The sequence below is a fragment of the Poromitra crassiceps genome (genome assembly GCF_964638095.1).
Source record: "Poromitra crassiceps genome assembly, chromosome: 6".
Taxonomy (NCBI): Eukaryota; Metazoa; Chordata; class Actinopteri; order Beryciformes; family Melamphaidae; genus Poromitra; species Poromitra crassiceps.
In genome coordinates, this window is record NC_139627.1 from 29,496,452 (window position 1) to 29,517,962 (window position 21,511).

General features: G+C 43.5%; 1 protein-coding gene across 1 annotated transcript in view; it reads left to right on the top strand.

The window, feature by feature from the left end:
* The window catches only part of ramp1 (receptor activity modifying protein 1), a gene marked incomplete at its 3' end in the record, with an annotated part of 73,986 nt that overhangs the window by 36,721 nt on the left and 15,754 nt on the right, over window positions 1-21,511 (top strand). The window contains exon 2 of the mRNA XM_083638533.1: window positions 18,055-18,193. Within this exon, the coding sequence (XP_083494659.1) occupies window positions 18,055-18,193 (139 nt within the window). The remainder of the gene's footprint in view (window positions 1-18,054; window positions 18,194-21,511) is intronic.

Consider the following 21,511-nt stretch of genomic DNA (forward strand, 5'->3'; position numbering starts at 1 on the left):
AAAACACCACTGCGTCACAGTATTCTCCGAGCAGTGCAGGAAATCCTCGATGGATACATTACACACGGCATGGATGTCCCTCTCTCTCCAAAACCTTGCGCGCGCACACACTCTTCCCTCTTCAGAATGCCACGTTGATTTTCAACTATTAGCCTACATTGCAGAAAAAACACACACCTTGATTTTAAAAATTCGAATTCGTTTGTCATGGTTTTATTAGGCTACTACATAATTCCCGACCATACAGGTCTGTGGTTTTAGGTGTACAGTAGAAAGTTGTGCCGGCCAGTAAACTTTTACCCTGCAATTGCACACATGGAAGACCATGCTTAGCTTCTTCCCAGCGCGGATGACGTGACCGCACTCAATAGCGTATATTATATTAACCCGAGTGGACAATTCTGATATAGGCTATTGAAATAGGCTAGAATTAAAATCTCAAACATCCCCACCCTATTAAAGAAACAAATATTTGTACATGCGTATGTTATAGCCTATATGAACAAAACGTCTAATAATTACAGTAAGCGCACGCTTTGGGACGCCATGGGGATATTATCCACTGTGTAACTGCGCAGCGCGGCAGCCCTTTGATGTGTTTAAAATGGAATATCGTTCCATCAGCACCAATTTTTGTTATCACCATTTTTTTATAAGTTTCTAATGGTGTATCATTATTGAATCGAACTTGTTCATCCTCCAATTCTCTCCCTCTCACTCTCCGCTCTGTCATTCTCTCCCCTCTCTCTCTCTCCCCCTCTCTCGCTCTCCCCATCTCTCTTTCTCTCTCTCCCTCTGTCCCTCTCAGCGAGGAGGAAGCTGCTGACGTGATGCTGTGGCTGTAAGGGGGATGGACATGATCACACCGTCCTGTGAATACTTTTGGGCATAAACACGCCTACTGTATATGGAGGTTTGCGCCGAGGTGACGCCAAGCACAGCGGGCCGACATGCCCACAATTAGGGCTTTGCTTGGCGCTATTTGGGCGCAAAACGGGCGCTAATGCAAAATTACTGCCTTTGCGACGATAGAGCCCATGGTGTTCTTCAAAACTGTGGAAAAGGAGTCTTAAATCCATGCTTCTGATGTTCGACCAATAAATATAATCCACCAGGTTAAAACTGAAGTTGCCATCATACAGAACAGACTGAGAAACGCAGTTAAAATTTTGATCTCAGAGGGCCATAACTTTGCGCTGACGGACATGTGGTCAAGTATGATCATTCATTCATTACACTATATCTAATATATCTCATGTCATTTAATAAACAAAACAACATTCAGTTTCTTCTTATGAATATGAAAATAAAAAATGTCAATGCAGCGATACACAACCTTTTAGATCCCGTTTGAATTGTGCCACGGGGGTTAGAGAGCTGCGCGGGCCTGAAATCTCAGCCCGAGCCCTCCCCGGCCGGTGACATGCAGGCCCGTGCCCGACCCGGCCTGGATGAGTCATGAAATTAATTGGCCCGAGCCCGTTGCGAGGCCCGACATCAATATCACGATATGACGACACATCTCTCTCTCCCTCTCTGTGCATGCTGCCGCGCCGCTGAACTCGTTGGTCCAAAACGTTGCTAGACTGTGTTGCCTATAAAGACAAACACTGCAGCTTTCTCTCTGTCTCTCTCTCCCCCTCTCACACACGCTACCGTGGCCTATCAACATCCACACATGTCTCGAGAAAGAGAACGTTAGATCGTTTAATTGCCAACAGCAACAATGCCCACAAACTGAAACATTATGTCACTCAAGCATATCGAAATTAAAACAGCAGACTTACCGTTTATAGCTGCATTGAATAACGTCACATTAGTGTCCTCACAATGTATGGTAGATGGGTTCGTTTTGAACAGGTTGAAATGAGCTTTCCCTACTGCAGTGGGGACTGTTTAACTCTCCCCTCACAAACTTTGTTTTATGTCCATCGATCTTATTTCTCTCTCTCACGACACGGACACGGACACACGCGGCTTGTTTTGTTGTTGTTTTTTACGCTGACAGTGACAGCATGCTGACTGAACGGTGGATTGTGGACTGGAGTGGCAGACTAACGTCACGGTGAGGGTGTGTGTGTCTGTGTGTGTGTGGCTGTGGCTAGGCGAGTGTCTGTGCAGTGTGCGCTCCTCCTCTTTGTCTGACTGCTCTGCTGTGTAAAATCAAGCGAGTAATACAACGTTATTTTATTTAATTATTGAAAAACGGCCCGACCCCGGCCCGGCCCGGACCTATTAATTAAAAAAAAGAAGAAAAAACGAGCCCGGCCTTGGCCCGTATTGGCAGGCCCGAGGGGCCCGCGAGGGTACCCTCGGGTTTGCAGCTCTCTAACGGGGGTACACATGTCATGTTTGTCAATGTAAAAGATAACTGCAAGTCGAGAAAGTCGCAGTTTGTAGTAAAACTGTGGCACTATAAGTTATAAATCAGAAAGACTATGCACAACCAGTCGCGTGAGTGACGTCTCTCCCGCAAGTCCAGTGTTGTTGATGGTGTGACGTATAATGTGCGACACGAGATGTAGTTGATTGACAAAACTAAACCTTACGTTGTTTCAGTTTCAGGACAAACTGCGACTTTCTTGATATGCATAGTTATCTTTTCAATTGACAACATTTTACATGTGTACCCCGTGGCACAATTCAAACGGGATCAAAAAAGCATGGTCTCTCGCCGACGCCGTTCACCACCATTCATATTCCTTCAGACGCTGATGCCCAGAGGCAGGAAGTGACGTTCACTTTGGCTCTCTATACACTGTAGAGTGGCAACGCTGCTGGAAATTGAACAGGAAAGGATTTTCAGCGACAGCAGCCAGTCACCCACCACTGCTAACTACATCCAGGCTGCAGTCAAACCATCTCCATCATTCATACACTGTCTGCCATCATAATAATGATGCCAATTTATTGTCCAGGACTGAAGAGTGAAATTGTCAGCTATATAGCCTGGATGTGACACAAACTTGTAAAGAATGGTAGAATGGAAGCTATATTTATGACAGCCAATTTATATTCATAGATATTTTTAGTTGCAGCCTAATGATGGAATATACTAGGAAATTGAGCCTTTAAAACCATCTCTCTCTCTCTCTCTCTCTCTCGCTCTCTCTCTCTCTGTCTAGAATAAAAGCTATTTTTATAGCAGGCAATTTATGTTGATAGATATTTTTAGTTACAGCCTAAATGATGGAATATACCAGGAATACGAGGAAACTGAGCCTATGCAGCCGCCTCTCTCTTTTTCTCTCACTATGGGACCAAAGCAATCCCTTTAATAACTCAATGCCATCATACCATGGAGAGGGAAAGGCCATGCATGGGGATCAGGACAGAGATGGAGCTATAGTGAGCCTAAGACAGAAAGACAAAGACTTTCACTTGTTGCGTCGTTTTGCTTTTTTGGTTTGATACATCCTATCACATTTGTTTTATATTTTTGGGATGCATGGGGGACATTATTCCAATCTCTCCTCATTAAGTTGTTTTTTACGGACGCACCCCACTATGCCACCTTATCCTTATGTGCTCAGGTTTTTAATGGATAATCGAAAGAGGTGGCACTACCAAGAAATCATGGGCTGACTTTAACAGACGCCCAGTGCACCTCTAGCATTTGCCCATGGGTAAGGCTTCAGTCACTGAGGAGTGATGCTGATTGGCAGAGCCAGATGGCACAGCTGACATCCCTGTCTGTGTTGCTCCAGATTACAGGTGTCCTTTCCATCCCAACGATAAGTGCTGCTGCATCAGGTGGACAGGATGATCAAGGAGTCCTCTGTCTCCCACTGCCCAAATACACCAAAGACTATATTGACAAAGATTAGATTAGATTCTAATCCATATGTCAGAGGGATACGCCCAAAGTTGTCATTGTGAACATAGTCCAAACCCGAATGGGAACAGTTCAAATGTGTGGGTTTAAGAAGAGTGACCCATGCAATTTTACACAATCTAAACTGAGCCATACCACAAGTGGGAAGAGACTAAAAAAGTCTGGATTTATGCTGACATTCAGCCGTTACTGCATGTTTGTTCTTCATTGGTACGAACACCAGAAGAAGGTAAATTGTTTGAGTTGAATTTACAGGGATTGGAATTGGACTTTAAAAAAAGAAGTAAAACGTATTTCTACCGGCTGTTTCTGAACCTCACGTCGTATTAAAATAAACAGAATTTTTGCACCCGACGCGCGCTCAATTCTAGTAAAACCAGGTTCATCCAGAGTAGAAATCTCTGATAACCCCGCCCTTACCATCACCGTGTGAAGTGGCAAAAAGCTTGTTTTCTTGTGAAAAATAACCTATCAATATAGCACTCAACAAACTATCAATCTGATAACAAGTTCATTGCATATTAAAATAATTGAAAGACCCTCAACTCACGGCCAGATGCATCGATTTCCTCAAGTGCCTTTTTTTTTTAATAATAGGGCTTTACTGGGTTTTTATTCTGTAATGCAACCAATCTGCAGCAGTTTACCACATTACTGACTTCTTTGTCACTCTATCATATGGATAATTAATTTAAAGTTTAATTGTATAAAGTAGCTGCTAGAAATAGACAATACAGGAAGCTACAGTATAGGTGTTTTTACCTTCAAAATAAAAGCGATAATTTATTACTGGATAAAAAAAAACAGAACAGTCAACTCACTACGGGTTACAATTGATTTTTAATTGTCTGTGTTCTATGTGTTCTGTGTATTTCGGAACACCCCCCCCCCCTTCCCCCAAATTACCATTACTTTATTTAATTGTCAATATTGTGAATGTTCTAACCAGAAGTTTCCGTTTTATTCTGGCTCACTTTACGATGCTCAGAGTTGGTGTTGACATTTGCAGGTCCAGTCTGTGCACAAATTGTTATCACAAATGCTGTGTATAAATCAAAGGCCAGAACGCATCGACAGTTTGCAGTTGTGCAGAGACCGTTGTCGTCTAAACGTGGCCTTAGAACACAGTGATGTGATTTAATCTATTTGGAAAAGTTTTCCTCCTGTACTAAAAAAACAGATTTTAAGGTTTGATATGGATGAGACTAAATAACTTGTTCAATAGATAGACCCTTTTTTTATTTCATCTCCAACATGACTGGAAAATGTTGAAAACAACACGAAGTAGGGGCTTACTGTATGTATGCAGCTCATTCAACGCTACATTTCAGTGACTGACTGACTCACTCAGTGACAGTGTTCAATCCAATCCATCCATTCCCCTGACTCTTTTATATTCATACGTTTATCCCCTGAGATGAATCTCCTCACAGACTGTGTTCCTACATTATAATCCTGAGATAAATCTCCTCACAGACTGTGTTCCTACATTATAATCCTGAGATGAATCAACTCACAGACTGTGTTCCTACATTATAATCCTGAGATGAATCAACTCACAGACTGTGTGTCTACATTATAATCCTGAGATGAATCAACTCACAGACTGTGTTCCTACATTATAATCCTGAGATGAATCAACTCACAGACTGTGTGTCTACATTATAATCCTGAGATGAATCAACTCACAGACTGTGTGTCTACATTATAATCCTGAGATGAATCAACTCACAGACTGTGTGTCTACATTATAATCCTGAGATGAATCAACTCACAGACTGTATTCCTACATTATAATCCTGAGATAAATCTCCTCACAGACTGTGTTCCTACATTATAATCCTGAGATGAATCAACTCACAGACTGTGTGTCTACATTATAATCCTGAGATGAATCAACTCACAGACTGTGTGTCTACATTATAATCCTGAGATGAATCAACTCACAGACTGTGTTCCTACATTATAATCCTGAGATAAATCTCCTCACAGACTGTGTTCCTACATTATAATCCTGAGATAAATCTCCTCACAGACTGTGTTCCTACATTATAATCCTGAGATAAATCTCCTCACAGACTGTGTTCCTACATTATAATCCTGAGATGAATCTCCTCACAGACTGTGTTCCTACATTATAATCCTGAGATAAATCTCCTCACAGACTGTGTTCCTACATTATAATCCTGAGATAAATCTCCTCACAGACTGTGTTCCTACATTATAATCCTGAGATGAATCAACTCACAGACTGTGTTCCTACATTATAATCCTGAGATAAATCTCCTCACAGACTGTGTTCCTACATTATAATCCTGAGATAAATCTCCTCACAGACTGTTCCTACATTATAACCCTGAGATGAATCAACTCACAGACTGTGTTCCTACATTATAATCCTGAGATAAATCTCCTCACAGACTGTGTGTCTACATTATAATCCTGAGATGAATCAACTCACAGACTGTGTTCCTACATTATAATCCTGAGATGAATCAACTCACAGACTGTGTTCCTACATTATAATCCTGAGATAAATCTCCTCACAAACTGTGTTCCTACATTATAATCCTGAGATAAATCTCCTCACAGACTGTGTTCCTACATTATAATCCTGAGATAAATCTCCTCACAAACTGTGTTCCTACATTATAATCCTGAGATAAATCTCCTCACAAACTGTGTTCCTACATTATAATCCTGAGATAAATCTCCTCACAAACTGTGTTCCTACATTATAATCCTGAGATAAATCTCCTCACAGACTGTGTTCCTACATTATAATCCTGAGATGAATCAACTCACAGACTGTGTTCCTACATTATAATCCTGAGATGAATCAACTCACAGACTGTGTGTCTACATTATAATCCTGAGATGAATCAACTCACAGACTGTGTTCCTACATTATAATCCTGAGATGAATCAACTCACAGACTGTGTGTCTACATTATAATCCTGAGATGAATCAACTCACAGACTGTGTGTCTACATTATAATCCTGAGATGAATCAACTCACAGACTGTATTCCTACATTATAATCCTGAGATAAATCTCCTCACAGACTGTGTTCCTACATTATAATCCTGAGATGAATCAACTCACAGACTGTGTGTCTACATTATAATCCTGAGATGAATCAACTCACAGACTGTGTGTCTACATTATAATCCTGAGATGAATCAACTCACAGACTGTGTTCCTACATTATAATCCTGAGATAAATCTCCTCACAGACTGTTCCTACATTATAATCCTGAGATAAATCTCCTCACAGACTGTGTTCCTACATTATAATCCTGAGATAAATCTCCTCACAGACTGTGTTCCTACATTATAATCCTGAGATGAATCTCCTCACAGACTGTGTTCCTACATTATAATCCTGAGATAAATCTCCTCACAGACTGTGTTCCTACATTATAATCCTGAGATAAATCTCCTCACAGACTGTGTTCCTACATTATAATCCTGAGATGAATCAACTCACAGACTGTGTTCCTACATTATAATCCTGAGATAAATCTCCTCACAGACTGTGTTCCTACATTATAATCCTGAGATAAATCTCCTCACAGACTGTTCCTACATTATAACCCTGAGATGAATCAACTCACAGACTGTGTTCCTACATTATAATCCTGAGATAAATCTCCTCACAGACTGTGTGTCTACATTATAATCCTGAGATGAATCAACTCACAGACTGTGTTCCTACATTATAATCCTGAGATGAATCAACTCACAGACTGTGTTCCTACATTATAATCCTGAGATAAATCTCCTCACAAACTGTGTTCCTACATTATAATCCTGAGATAAATCTCCTCACAGACTGTGTTCCTACATTATAATCCTGAGATAAATCTCCTCACAAACTGTGTTCCTACATTATAATCCTGAGATAAATCTCCTCACAAACTGTGTTCCTACATTATAATCCTGAGATAAATCTCCTCACAAACTGTGTTCCTACATTATAATCCTGAGATAAATCTCCTCACAGACTGTGTTCCTACATTATAATCCTGAGATAAATCTCCTCACAGACTGTGTTCCTACATTATAATCCTGAGATAAATCTCCTCACAGACTGTGTTCCTACATTATAATCCTGAGATAAATCTCCTCACAGACTGTGTTCCTACATTATAATCCTGAGATAAATCTCCTCACAGACTGTGTTCCTACATTATAATCCTGAGATAAATCTCCTCACAGACTGTGTTCCTACATTATAACCCTGAGATGAATCAACTCACAGACTGTGTTCCTACATTATAATCCTGAGATAAATCTCCTCACAGACTGTGTGTCTACATTATAATCCTGAGATGAATCAACTCACAGACTGTGTTCCTACATTATAATCCTGAGATGAATCAACTCACAGACTGTGTTCCTACATTATAATCCTGAGATAAATCTCCTCACAGACTGTGTTCCTACATTATAATCCTGAGATGAATCAACTCACAGACTGTGTTCCTACATTATAATCCTGAGATGAATCAACTCACAGACTGTGTTCCTACATTATAATCCTGAGATGAATCTCCTCACAGACTGTGTTCCTACATTATAATCCTGAGATAAATCTCCTCACAGACTGTGTTCCTACATTATAATCCTGAGATGAATCTCCTCACAGACTGTGTTCCTACATTATAATCATGAGATAAATCTCCTCACAGACTGTGTTCCTACATTATAATCCTGAGATAAATCTCCTCACAGACTGTGTTCCTACATTATAATCCTGAGATGAATCTCCTCACAGACTGTGTTCCTACATTATAATCCTGAGATAAATCTCCTCACAGACTGTGTTCCTACATTATAATCCTGAGATGGATCAACTCACAGACTGTGTTCCTACATTATAATCCTGAGATGAATCAACTCACAGACTGTGTTCCTACATTATAATCCTGAGATGAATCAACTCACAGACTGTGTTCCTACATTATAATCCTGAGATGAATCTCCTCACAGACTGTGTTCCTACATTATAATCCTGAGATGAATCTCCTCACAGACTGTGTTCCTACATTATAATCCTGAGATAAATCTCCTCACAGACTGTGTTCCTACATTATAATCCTGAGATAAATCAACTCACAGACTGTGTTCCTACATTATAATCCTGAGATAAATCTCCTCACAGACTGTGTTCCTACATTATAATCCTGAGATGAATCAACTCACAGACTGTGTTCCTACATTATAATCCTGAGATGAATCAACTCACAGACTGTGTTCCTACATTATAATCCTGAGATGAATCTCCTCACAGACTGTGTTCCTACATTATAATCCTGAGATGAATCAACTCACAGACTGTGTTCCTACATTATAATCCTGAGATGAATCTCCTCACAAACTGTGTTCCTACATTATAATCCTGAGATTAATCAACTCACAGACTGTGTTCCTACATTATAATCCTGAGATGAATCTCCTCACAGACTGTGTTCCTACATTATAATCCTGAGATGAATCAACTCACAGACTGTGTTCCTACATTATAATCCTGAGATGAATCTCCTCACAAACTGTGTTCCTACATTATAATCCTGAGATGAATCAACTCACAGACTGTGTTCCTACATTATAATCCTGAGATGAATCTCCTCACAGACTGTGTTCCTACATTATAATCCTGAGATGAATCTCCTCACAAACTGTGTTCCTACATTATAATCCTGAGATTAATCAACTCACAGACTGTGTTCCTACATTATAATCCTGAGATGAATCTCCTCACAGACTGTGTTCCTACATTATAATCCTGAGATGAATCTCCTCACAAACTGTGTTCCTACATTATAATCCTGAGATTAATCAACTCACAGACTGTGTGCCTACATTATAATCCTGAGATTAATCAACTCACAGACTGTGTTCCTACATTATAATCCTGAGATAAATCTCCTCACAGACTGTGTTCCTACATTATAATCCTGAGATTAATCAACTCACAGACTGTGTTCCTACATTATAATCCTGAGATAAATCTCCTCACAGACTGTGTTCCTACATTATAATCCTGAGATTAATCAACTCACAGACTGTGTTCCTACATTATAATCCTGAGATTAATCAACTCACAGACTGTGGGCTCTATTCTCCCACAGGCCATCGGCGCTATTACGGGCCTTAACCGCAAAAAAACGTGCCTTGCGCCTGTTTCGGCAAGATAGCAATAGGCTTTAGGCTGCCAAATGCGCTTTAGGCCGAATGGGCGTGGCGCAGTCCCAAAGTGGGCGTGTCGGCGCTAAATACCAGCCTAGTCATATCTTGGGAGCTGGCCTACATTTAGCGCTTTGCGCTTTTCAAAAGCAGGCCTATTCTCTGCCTTCACTGCTTCTTCTCTGTCACCCTTCTCTCTCTCTCTCTCTGAGTTCCCAGCATGCATTGTGTTTCTTCATTTCGCTACTAAATAGCCACCAAATGAGCCAAAATAGATATAAAAGGTAGTTCTAAATTAATGTGTAATGGTAACACAGCCTGCCATTGTCAACATTTCAATATTGGACCAAATAAAACCTCGAAATGAAAACACCACCCTATGTGAAACATATATGTCCTCCTGGGCATATATATACCCCTTGTCGAGTTAACGTGATTTAGAGAAGTAACAGCGGAACGCGCTTCGGAACGCGCTTCTAATGGCATCTGCTATACTGTGATGTCCGTCCAATAACTTGGCCCTATTTCACATTTAGTTTTACAATAAAAACACATTTATGCAATGACTTGACATAATGTAGGGTATATTTATGTGCATCATCCTTCCTGCAGCAGGCGAGAGCAAATGATATCTTTCTGGACAAACTTTCACCAATCTAATAGGCTATATTTTTCTAGCTGATGCATAGAACATTATTTTCACTTTGATCTTGCTATAGTGTAGCGTATTTACATGCTTGCAGTATTGAAACTGCAGTTAGATTGGTTTGAGAAGCATAATAATATGGAATAATAGCCTATAATGCAGACAGACAGGCTGGATGAAGGGAGGGGGGGGGGGGGGCAGAGCGTTTGGCTTTCGTCTGGTTTTGCGGGATCACTGGAATTGGAGCTAAAAAGGCAAGCGTGCGATTCGTTTATTGCACTTATCCAATGAGCATGACGGTGCATAATTTTATGCCTAAAAGGCGTGGTTGTAATGCTTTGGGCTGCATCTAGCGCCAGCACGACGATATCAAGTGCGCCTTTCCACGCCCACTGCTTTGATCTGCGCCTGCCGCTCGGCCTAGAAACTGCGCCGATGCAACGATAGGGGCCTGTGTGCCTAAATTCTTCCCTCATGACTGACTACTACTAATATCCATGTGCGACTTTAATATTTCATCTGATTTCCCCCCCCTCTTTTTTAACCTAAATGCTTTCACTTCATGCTGTCCAAGTAAGACATTTTTAAGTTCTTTGATTTTTTTTATTTTTTTATTTAGGTTTTTATGATCTTTTCCTTATTTGGAATCATTGCTGAATATTGAATTAGTTTATTTAGGCATTTGACATTTTCTATATTAATCCGTATTACCATTCAAACTTTTTATTAAACACAGGCCTGGGGTTACAGCTTGTTTGTTTGTTTGTTTGTGTGTGCAAATTTTGAATATGCAAATATGGCCTTTGAGGCAATCAAGAGGGTATTGTGGTAGAAGAATAAAGAGTGGGATGGAGAGTTAAACAGAGAGGAGTAGGAGTCTGAAGACTAAAGAATGGAGCTCTCTGGTAATGTGCACACGAATACAACTCACACACAAACACAAAACACACATACACAGAACCATCACACAAGGTTGTGTGCACGCACGCATGCACACACACACTCACACACACACACACAGAACCATCACACAAGCTTGTGTGCACGTACGCGCACACACACTCACACAGACACACACACACACACACACACACACACACACACACACACACACACACACAAACTCATGGAAAGTACCCACTGCCTCTTTCTCTCACATCTTTTATCAGCCAACTTTTATTTAAAAAAATGACAACTTGTTTACAAATGGACATTATTCTGTTGACGTACTTCATAATTTTCAACTTAAAGAAAGAAATGAATGAATAATCTGTTCCAGAATTGGGGAAATGGATTCTTCATTGATAATTTCACTGCCAGCACCTCGTCTTCTCCCGCCTAGCCCCACTTCCCTGTTGTGAGCCTCTTAGGTTAGTTTCATTTATTTTTTAAGGGGGGGGGGGGGGGGGGGGGGGAAGTAGAGAATCAAAAGAGCTGAAAATATGTAGCCTATCTTTGAATATGGAAGAAAGAGAAAAAGACACAAAACACACATAAATAGACTGGACAAAAAGAAACTCCACATGTAAGATAGTCTGACTCTATCTCGCATACACATAACTACACACACACACACACACACACACACACACACACACACATGTAGGCCTAAGCGGCCTCCTGAAGCTATAGCTGCAGGCATGGTGTGCTTGTACATCCAAAGCAGTGCACTCTGGGAGTTGTCCTACAGAAAGAGGAAGCAGCATGCACTGCTTCCTATAATCCACAGGCCTCCGCTCTACTTACAAGTCCACTTCCAGTACATCTCTCCCTCTGTAGACATCACTCAACTGGACAAGATATATTAAGTGTATATATATATATATATATATATATATATATATATATATATATATATATATATATATATATAGTGTATATATATACAGTATATATATATCCGCAAAATCCGTCCCTTTCTCACAAGGGAAGCGACTCAACTCCTGGTCCAGTCCTTATCTCTCGCCTGGACTACTGCAACGTGCTCCGGGCCGGCCTACCTGCCGTCGACATCCGACCGCTTCAGCTCATTCAGAACGCTGCAGCCCGTCTGGTATTCAACCAACCCAAATTCTCTCATGTCACTCCCCTCTTCCGGGACCTTCACTGGCTTCCCATCTCGGCACGCATCAAATTCAAGACACTGGTACTGGCCTACAGGGCAGTACACCAGACAGCTCCTCTGTACCTGCAATCTATGGTCAGGTTCCAAACCTCTCACCGCTCCCTTCGCTCCTCCACCAGTGCAGGACGCCTCGCCCCTCCTTCGCTACGGGGGCAAAAAAGTCGCTCATCCCGATCGCGACTCTTCTCGTCCCTGGCACCTCAATGGTGGAATGAGCTTCCACCTTCAGTCAGGACGGCTGAATCACTGCCGATCTTTCGGAAAAGACTAAAGACACACCTTTTCATGCTCCATCTGGGCCCTTCTTGAACTAACTTCTTTCTCTCTCTAAAAAAAAAAGTTACTAACTTAACTTTACCACTATTCCTTCAGATGTTGTAGTTGTCATAGACTGTGTTGCATAGTTGATTGCTCTATTGCTGACAAAAATGTGTTATTGTAAGTTGCTTTGGATAAAAGCGTCTGCCAAATGACGTAAAGTAATGTAATGTAATGTAATATTATATATATATATATAATTCTAATGCATGAATATATATGAGGCCTTTTTTAATTAAATAACTGGGATATTGGTCATTTGTCCAAAAATTCATCTTTTTTCTGTCTAAAACTCTAAATACAGGAAAAAAATATTTAAATGAGGCCATTGTAAAAGTCACACTTTTTGTCTGCTTGCTGTACTGTTCCTGCACTGTAAGTGTGGAAAGACTTTGACAATGGTGTCCAATTGAGCATAGTGTCTTTTGTAAACACACATATGCACGCACAGTCGCACACACACAAACCAACAACAACAGGGAAGAGTAATGGGACAGGAGTGAAAAATGGCCGTCATCATTTCTTGCCAGAGCATCTATTCTGAGAGTCCCACACCAAACAACCATAATCAATGACAGTCGCCCAGCTAATATGCTGCTGTGTTGAGGTGAGAAGTGGGGCCTGGGGGTGTTACACGGTTGAAGGTAACATTGCTGTGTTGAGGTGAGAAGTGGGGCCTGGGGGTGTTATACTGTGTTGAGGTGAGAAGTGGGGCCTGGGGGTGTTATACGTGTGTTGAGGTGAGAAGTGGGGCCTGGGGGTGTTATACTGTGTTGAGGTGAGAAGTGGGGCCTGGGGGTGTTACTGCTGTGTTGAGGTGAGAAGTGGGGCCTGGGGGTGTTATACTGTGTTGAGGTGAGAAGTGGGGCCTGGGGGTGTTATACTGTGTTGAGGTGAGAAGTGGGGCCTGGGGGTGTTATACTGTGTTGAGGTGAGAAGTGGGGCCTGGGGGTGTTATACTGTGTTGAGGTGAGAAGTGGGGCCTGGGGGTGTTATACTGTGTTGAGGTGAGAAGTGGGGCCTGGGGGTGTTATACTGTGTTGAGGTGAGAAGTGGGGCCTGGGGGTGTTACTGCTGTGTTGAGGTGAGAAGTGGGGCCTGGGGGTGTTATACGTGTGTTGAGGTGAGAAGTGGGGCCTGGGGGTGTTATACGTGTGTTGAGGTGAGAAGTGGGGCCTGGGGGTGTTATACGTGTGTTGAGGTGAGAAGTGGGGCCTGGGGGTGTTATACTGTGTTGAGGTGAGAAGTGGGGCCTGGGGGTGTTATACGTGTGTTGAGGTGAGAAGTGGGGCCTGGGGGTGTTATACTGTGTTGAGGTGAGAAGTGGGGCCTGGGGGTGTTATACTGTGTTGAGGTGAGAAGTGGGGCCTGGGGGTGTTATACGTGTGTTGAGGTGAGAAGTGGGGCCTGGGGGTGTTATACTGTGTTGAGGTGAGAAGTGGGGCCTGGGGGTGTTATACTGTGTTGAGGTGAGAAGTGGGGCCTGGGGGTGTTATACTGTGTTGAGGTGAGAAGTGGGGCCTGGGGGTGTTATACTGTGTTGAGGTGAGAAGTGGGGCCTGGGGGTGTTATACGTGTGTTGAGGTGAGAAGTGGGGCCTGGGGGTGTTATACGTGTGTTGAGGTGAGAAGTGGGGCCTGGGGGTGTTACTGCTGTGTTGAGGTGAGAAGTGGGGCCTGGGGGTGTTATACGTGTGTTGAGGTGAGAAGTGGGGCCTGGGGGTGTTATACTGTGTTGAGGTGAGAAGTGGGGCCTGGGGGTGTTATACGGGTGAAGGTAACATTGCACTGTCTGCAAATGGGGAAATCTTCCTTCAATCATCATCTGCTGCCTTTTTGTCAGGGAAAAAATATAAAATTGATTAGACAAGGAGAGCTGCTTGAGCATTGGGACAACGTAACTCATTTAGAACTAAAAGATAATCTGTTTTGTCAAAGACTGTTTTGAGTTCCAGGAGGAAAGAATAGATGCACAAACATGCATCTATGTTTTTGTTTTGTTTTTAAAAGTATCATTTTAGCACCGGTATCGGAAGAATACAAAACGATACCCATCCCTACGATTCCAAATACAATGCTACAGCATGCGCTGGGACGCGTCATCAGTGATGTTAACTGGGGTCGTAAGGTGTTTCGGGTCTAATGAACATCATACACCCTCGCCCAGTAGACCCAGCCGAGGCCGATTAAGACCCCGACCCGCGTCCCGGAAGCAGCCGCTCACGGATCAGCCTTCCTACTCTGTCTGCAACTTTGCCCGCGGAAGGGTTGATCATGCCCAATCCGCTGCAATAGAGCTAGTGCTACACCGCAGCATTGAAAGACCCTTTGGTGCATGGAGGGCTAAGGCCCTGTGGGTGAATCCAGGCCACGCTCCTCCTTCGTCTCACCAGACCCTCCCAAAAGGCAATCCTACTATGCCGCACCATAGGCAAAGAGGATGCCTCAAGCAGGCCTGTGCGCTGCACATCATTCACCTGTGGCGAGCACCTCGCTCTAGCCTGAAGGACCCCAGGCCGCGCCGATCTTTACACAGCTTTTCAGGAGGCTAATCCGTAGTGTTTGTGGATTTCTCCTTCACGAGAGAGCCAGGCTGGGGTGCTAAACCCATCCCGTACCGGGTGCCGTCTCTCCAGCTTGTCACCAAACTATACTTGGTTGTCACCTAGTCTATTCCTAAGTGTCACTGGACAGGGGAGCCAGACTAATACGATTCAAAATACAATGCTACAGCATGCGCTGGGACACGTCATCAGTGATGTTAACTGGGGTCGTAAGGTGTTTCGGGTCTATCGAACATCATACACCCTCGCCCAGTAGACCCAGCCGAGGCCGATTAAGACCCCGACCCGCGTCCCAGAAGCAGCCGCTCACGGATCAGCCTTCCTACTCTGTCTGCAACGTTGCCCGCGGAAGGGTTGATCTGATCATGCCCAATCCGCTGCAATAGAGCTAGTGCTACACCGCAGTATTGAAAGACCCTTCGGTGCATGGAGGGCTAAGGCAGTATCTCTAATGCCACGCTTTTCTCTCTCTCTCCCCTCCTTTTCTCACTGCCTCTCTCTCTTTGTCTCTCTCAAACTAGGATCTGGACAATCTGGACCAACAAAAAACCACAAGCAGACACAGGAGTCAGATAGGCAGTACAAGGGTTTTACTGTTAAATCAAATGCAAGGTTTGTAACAAGTGGCACGGCACTGAGGCTGAATGTGCAGACTGGTAATCTAGGCAGCAGGGAGGCAGGCGGACTGGAGACACAGCCAGGCTGTAGCCAGGTGGTGAAGGCTGGAAGGCACGGATGGTCAACCTGCAGTTTGCAATGATCTGACAGGTCTCAGAAGGGGTTAAATAGCCAGCAGGTTGACAGCCCCACCAATCAGACTATAGTTAGCATCGATGCTAGCAGACTTTTAGCTGTGGTAAAAGCACATGCTACCCAGTTATCATCATTGCCTGGCTTACTGCTACTTGCTGGTAATGGATGTCAGAAAAAGTCTCCAGATTTGTCGCCAACGTTAGTCTCTTTTGAAAAGGATCGTCTCCAGGAGGGTCTGAAAAGTTGTTTGAGTCGGATGCAGCTACAGTATGAGTGCGCATTGTGAGGCAGCTAGACAGAGCTGTGAGCGAGCGCCCAAGCTAACCTTACACAGCAGCGGGGAGGGGCTGACTGACTGGACCATGAGGACAACTTTGTTTTTGTTTTTTTTACCCTTATTTATACGGGGTCACCAGTAACACCTGTGTTGTCACGTGTTTTAACCGGTGGGAAAATGTCCACACCGTGGCAACTCTACCTCCATCGCTCTTCATATGTTACCCATATCCCTCATGTGATAGTGTTGTGATAATTATGAATGAGCAAAATTCAGGGAGCCGTCGACTTCTGCACAAAGCTCTCAGGGATTTGGAGGGAGGGAGATAGAGGACTGTAGGGAGAGAGAAGGGTAAAGGATGATGACGGAGTGTACTGTATTTCACAGGTTTGGATCCGACAGCCTTGTGACAAGTATATTGTCTCCGCTATTTCAGTTGAATCCCATTTTGTGAGACCTAATTAAAGCTCATTGTTTTCTCCTACCAAAATTGTCCTTGTTTTTTGTATAAACGATTTTGACTACGTAAGCACTCTCTTCCTTTCTTTCTCCCAGCTTCGGTAAATCATTTTTAACTGCTAGCAAATTGGGGGAAGGCTGGCTAAGGTGTGTGTGTGTGTGTGTGTGTGTGTGTGTGTGTGTGTGTGTGTGTGTGTGTGTGTGTGTGTGTGTGTGTGTGTGTGTGTGTGTGTGCGTGCGTGCGTGCGTGCGTGCGTGCGTGCGTGCGTGCGTGTAAGCATGCAGATGAGTGTATCCATTGTACTAAAAGGTTTCTCAGAAGGGGTTCTACAGTACCTCAGCAGAGGTACATGGAACAGGATGTTCACTCAAATGTACAATCAGTACTTACTGGACCGAATTGCAACGCAGATTTAGGTACCTCATTTCGGTGCCATGCTCAAGCTGCTGAGTGAAATATCTGCCCTCCGGCGCCACATGCACCTTCACTAACATTATCATTTACAGCGCGCCGCTTGAAATCATCTTTAAATGGAAAAAAATCCACTTTAAATTTTAAAAAGTATTGGTTTAGGCACCGGTACCGGAAAAATATGAACCGATACCATCACTATCTCTAACCCCACGCTTTTCTCTCTCTCCCTTTCCATATCTCTCCCCTCCTTTTCTCACTGCCTGTCTCACTACATATTTTCTGTGAAGCCCTCTGAGACAAGCTTGTGAATTAGGCCTATACAAATAAACTTGACTTGACTCTCTCTCTCTCTCTCTCTCTCTCTCTCTCATTCTGTCTCTCTCATTCTCTCTGTCTCTCTCTCATTCTCTCTCTCTCTCTCTCTCTCTGTCTCTCTCTCATTCTGTCTCTCTCTCTCTCTCTCCCAGCAGCAGTGTGTCAGTGTGTGTCGGTGCTGGGTTGTGGACCGTATTATGAATACGCAATCGAGGAGTTCTGCCTGGCCAAGTTCAGGCTGGACATGCAAGAGCTGGAACAGAGACACTGGTGTAGCTGGGAGGACACTGTCGAGTGAGTAGGACATACAAACACACACACACACACACACACACAGAGAGAGGGCAAGAGAGAGAGTATACAGACACATACAAACAGATTTACACGTACACACTGTACACACGTGTAATTTGCATAAGGCGATTACGTTGCAAGACTACACTTTTGCAGTAAAGACATGAAGTGTGTGTGTGTGTGTGTGTGTGTGTGTGAGAGAGAGAGAGAGAGAGAGAGAGAAAGAGAGCACATGAGAGAGAAGGGGAAAGAGAGGGAGACACAGCAACAGAGTTGGTGTAGAGTGCAAAAGCTCTACGGCGCCTTTGGCATAAACAGAGATCTATTGTGCATGCACAAATATGATGTTTGCCCAAGCTATAAAATATGTAGGGCACAACAGCTTCTCATATGTGTGGCTACACCAATAGAGGAGGGGGAAACAAAGTCAATTGATATCAATATTGGGATCCCATTGTGAATTATTATGAATTCAGATTGATTTGTGAGCCAGGCATATCATCACACCCTTAGACACAATGTGTTAAATCAACAATTGGGCCCCCCAGTGTGATTTGTCTCACTTAGTAGTACAGTATCAGGTTGCCTCTGAAAGCACTCCGCACTTAGCCTGGGTAAACCCATCCCCCACGTGACCTGCTCTCAGACCTGTTCTCAGTCACTATGCTAGTGACTGGGAACTGAGAGAGCAGGTCACGTGGTGGCTGGGTTTACCTAGGCTACTCCGCACTAGGAGAAAGAGAGAATGAGAGAGAGAGAGCCCAAACACGTCCCCAGGGGATCTCACCTTTGACCGTCTTGTTCTAGCCGGAAAGGTCAATCTTATGAAATGCTATTAGAAAGAAAGAAAGAAAGAAAGAAAGAAAGAAAGAAAGAAAGAAAGAAAGAAAGAAAGAAAGAAAGAAAGAAAAGGAATGCCAGTGGGGTTAGATAATTAAGGGGTAAAATAATGAAAGTGCATTAGAAACAAGTGGGGTTATCTCACCTTATTGGCAGAATGTTTCCCTTGTTTTTGCAACAACAAAAGATTTGAAGGCTGAATATGAGACTATTGCTGGAACCCGTGCTGGAGCTGCTACCTCTGTGACCCGACCCCGGATAAGTAGATGAAGATGGATGAATGGATGGAATATGAGACTTAAGGGTGCTTTCACATTGGGAACGATTACTTTCGTTCTGTTCTGTTCTGTTCTGTTCTGTTCCATGCCCGAGTACAATTGTCCCCTCTCCCCCGCTGATCAGGTTTTCCATGCTCGGGAACGGAATGCAACACTTGCAGAGTACACTTGCGTCATCAACTACGCCGGGAGTGTATCCTCGCCCGTGTGTTGTCTATGTGGTTCGGTACGGTTGGCGTTCACATTCGCAAATATTCCGTCCCTGGGCACGCCCAAGCGTTCCCCAGACCACCTTTTCAAGTGGACCCTGTCACGGTTCCCCGTTCCGCAACCCGGGCATGGAACACAATGTTCACTCTCCTCAAACGTTCCGGACCTGCGGTCAGTTTGGGGACAAGTGTGAAAAAACACCCTAAATGACTTATGATGGATGTTTTTTGCAGTACTTCTTCTTCTTCAATTTACTAAATTACAAGCCACTGTAGCTGCTGTAGATAAAGCAGAGCACTTCTTGTGTACCACAGGACTTTTCCCTGCATAGACCAACCCGACACTGTTTGGAACTGAAATGTAAGAGATTTCATGAACTGGGTATAGGACGAATCACAATTGTGTGACACCAATCAGTAGCATGTGTTTATATGATAATGTTGCAGATTATTACTTTAAAGAAAGAATGAAACAAAGAGCAATGAATGAGTGGAAAAGTGACTACTTGGCAGAATAGCAGAGCAGATGAGAAGAGGTCAAGTATCAGAACAGTTACTGCTCCCAAAAGGAAAAGATGTTCTGGCCAGAATGCTACTGGGGTTTCTGCGTCAGTTCTTTCCCTTCTAATGACATTCTCTCGCCACTTTGTCAGGGAATATTCACCCTAGTTTCTCCCTCCCTATGAAGTGTACTCTTTGTCAGGGCATATTCACCCTAGTTTCTCCCTCCCTATGAAGTGTACTCTTTGTCAGGGCATATTCACCCTAGTTTCTCCCTCCCTATGAAGTGTACTCTTTGTCAGGGCATATTCACCCTAGTTTCTCCCTCCCTATGAAGTGTACTCTTTGTCAGGGCATATTCACCCTAGTTTCTCCCTCCCTATGAAGTGTACTCTTTGTCAGGGCATATTCACCCTAGTTTATCCCTCCCTATGAAGTGTACACTTTGTCAGGGCATATTCACCCTAGTTTCCCTCTCCCTATGAAGTGTACTCTTTGTCAGGGCATATTCACCCTAGTTTCCCTCTCCCTATGAAGTGTACTCTTTGTCAGGGCATATTCACCCTAGTTTCTCCCTCCCTATGAAGTGTACTCTTTGTCAGGGCATATTCACCCTAGTTTCTCCCTCCCTATGAAGTGTACTCTTTGTCAGGGCATATTCACCCTAGTTTCTCCCTCCCTATGAAGTGTACTCTTTGTCAGGGCATATTCACCCTAGTTTCTCCCTCCCTATGAAGTGTACTCTTTGTCAGGGCATATTCACCCTAGTTTCTCCCTCCCTATGAAGTGTACTCTTTGTCAGGGCATATTCACCCTAGTTTATCCCTCCCTATGAAGTGTACACTTTGTCAGGGCATATTCACCCTAGTTTCCCTCTCCCTATGAAGTGTACTCTTTGTCAGGGCATATTCACCCTAGTTTCCCTCTCCCTATGAAGTGTACTCTTTGTCAGGGCATATTCACCCTAGTTTCTCCCTCCCTATGAAGTGTACTCTTTGTCAGGGCATATTCACCCTAGTTTCTCCCTCCCTATGAAGTATACTCTTTGTCAGGGCATATTCACCCTAGTTTCTCCCTCCCTATGAAGTGTACTCTTTGTCAGGGCATATTCACCCTAGTTTCTCCCTCCCTATGAAGTGTACTCTTTGTCAGGGCATATTCACCCTAGTTTCCCTCTCCCTATGAAGTGTACTCTTTGTCAGGGCATATTCACCCTAGTTTCTCCCTCCCTATGAAGTGTACTCTTTGTCAGGGCATATTCACCCTAGTTTCCCTCTCCCTATGAAGTGTACTCTTTGTCAGGGCATATTCACCCTAGTTTCTCCCTCCCTATGAAGTGTACTCTTTGTCAGGGCATATTCACCATATTCACCCTAGTTTCCCTCTCCCTATGAAGTGTACTCTTTGTCAGGGCATATTCACCCTAGTTTCTCCCTCCCTATGAAGTGTACTCTTTGTCAGGGCATATTCACCCTAGTTTCTCCCTCCCT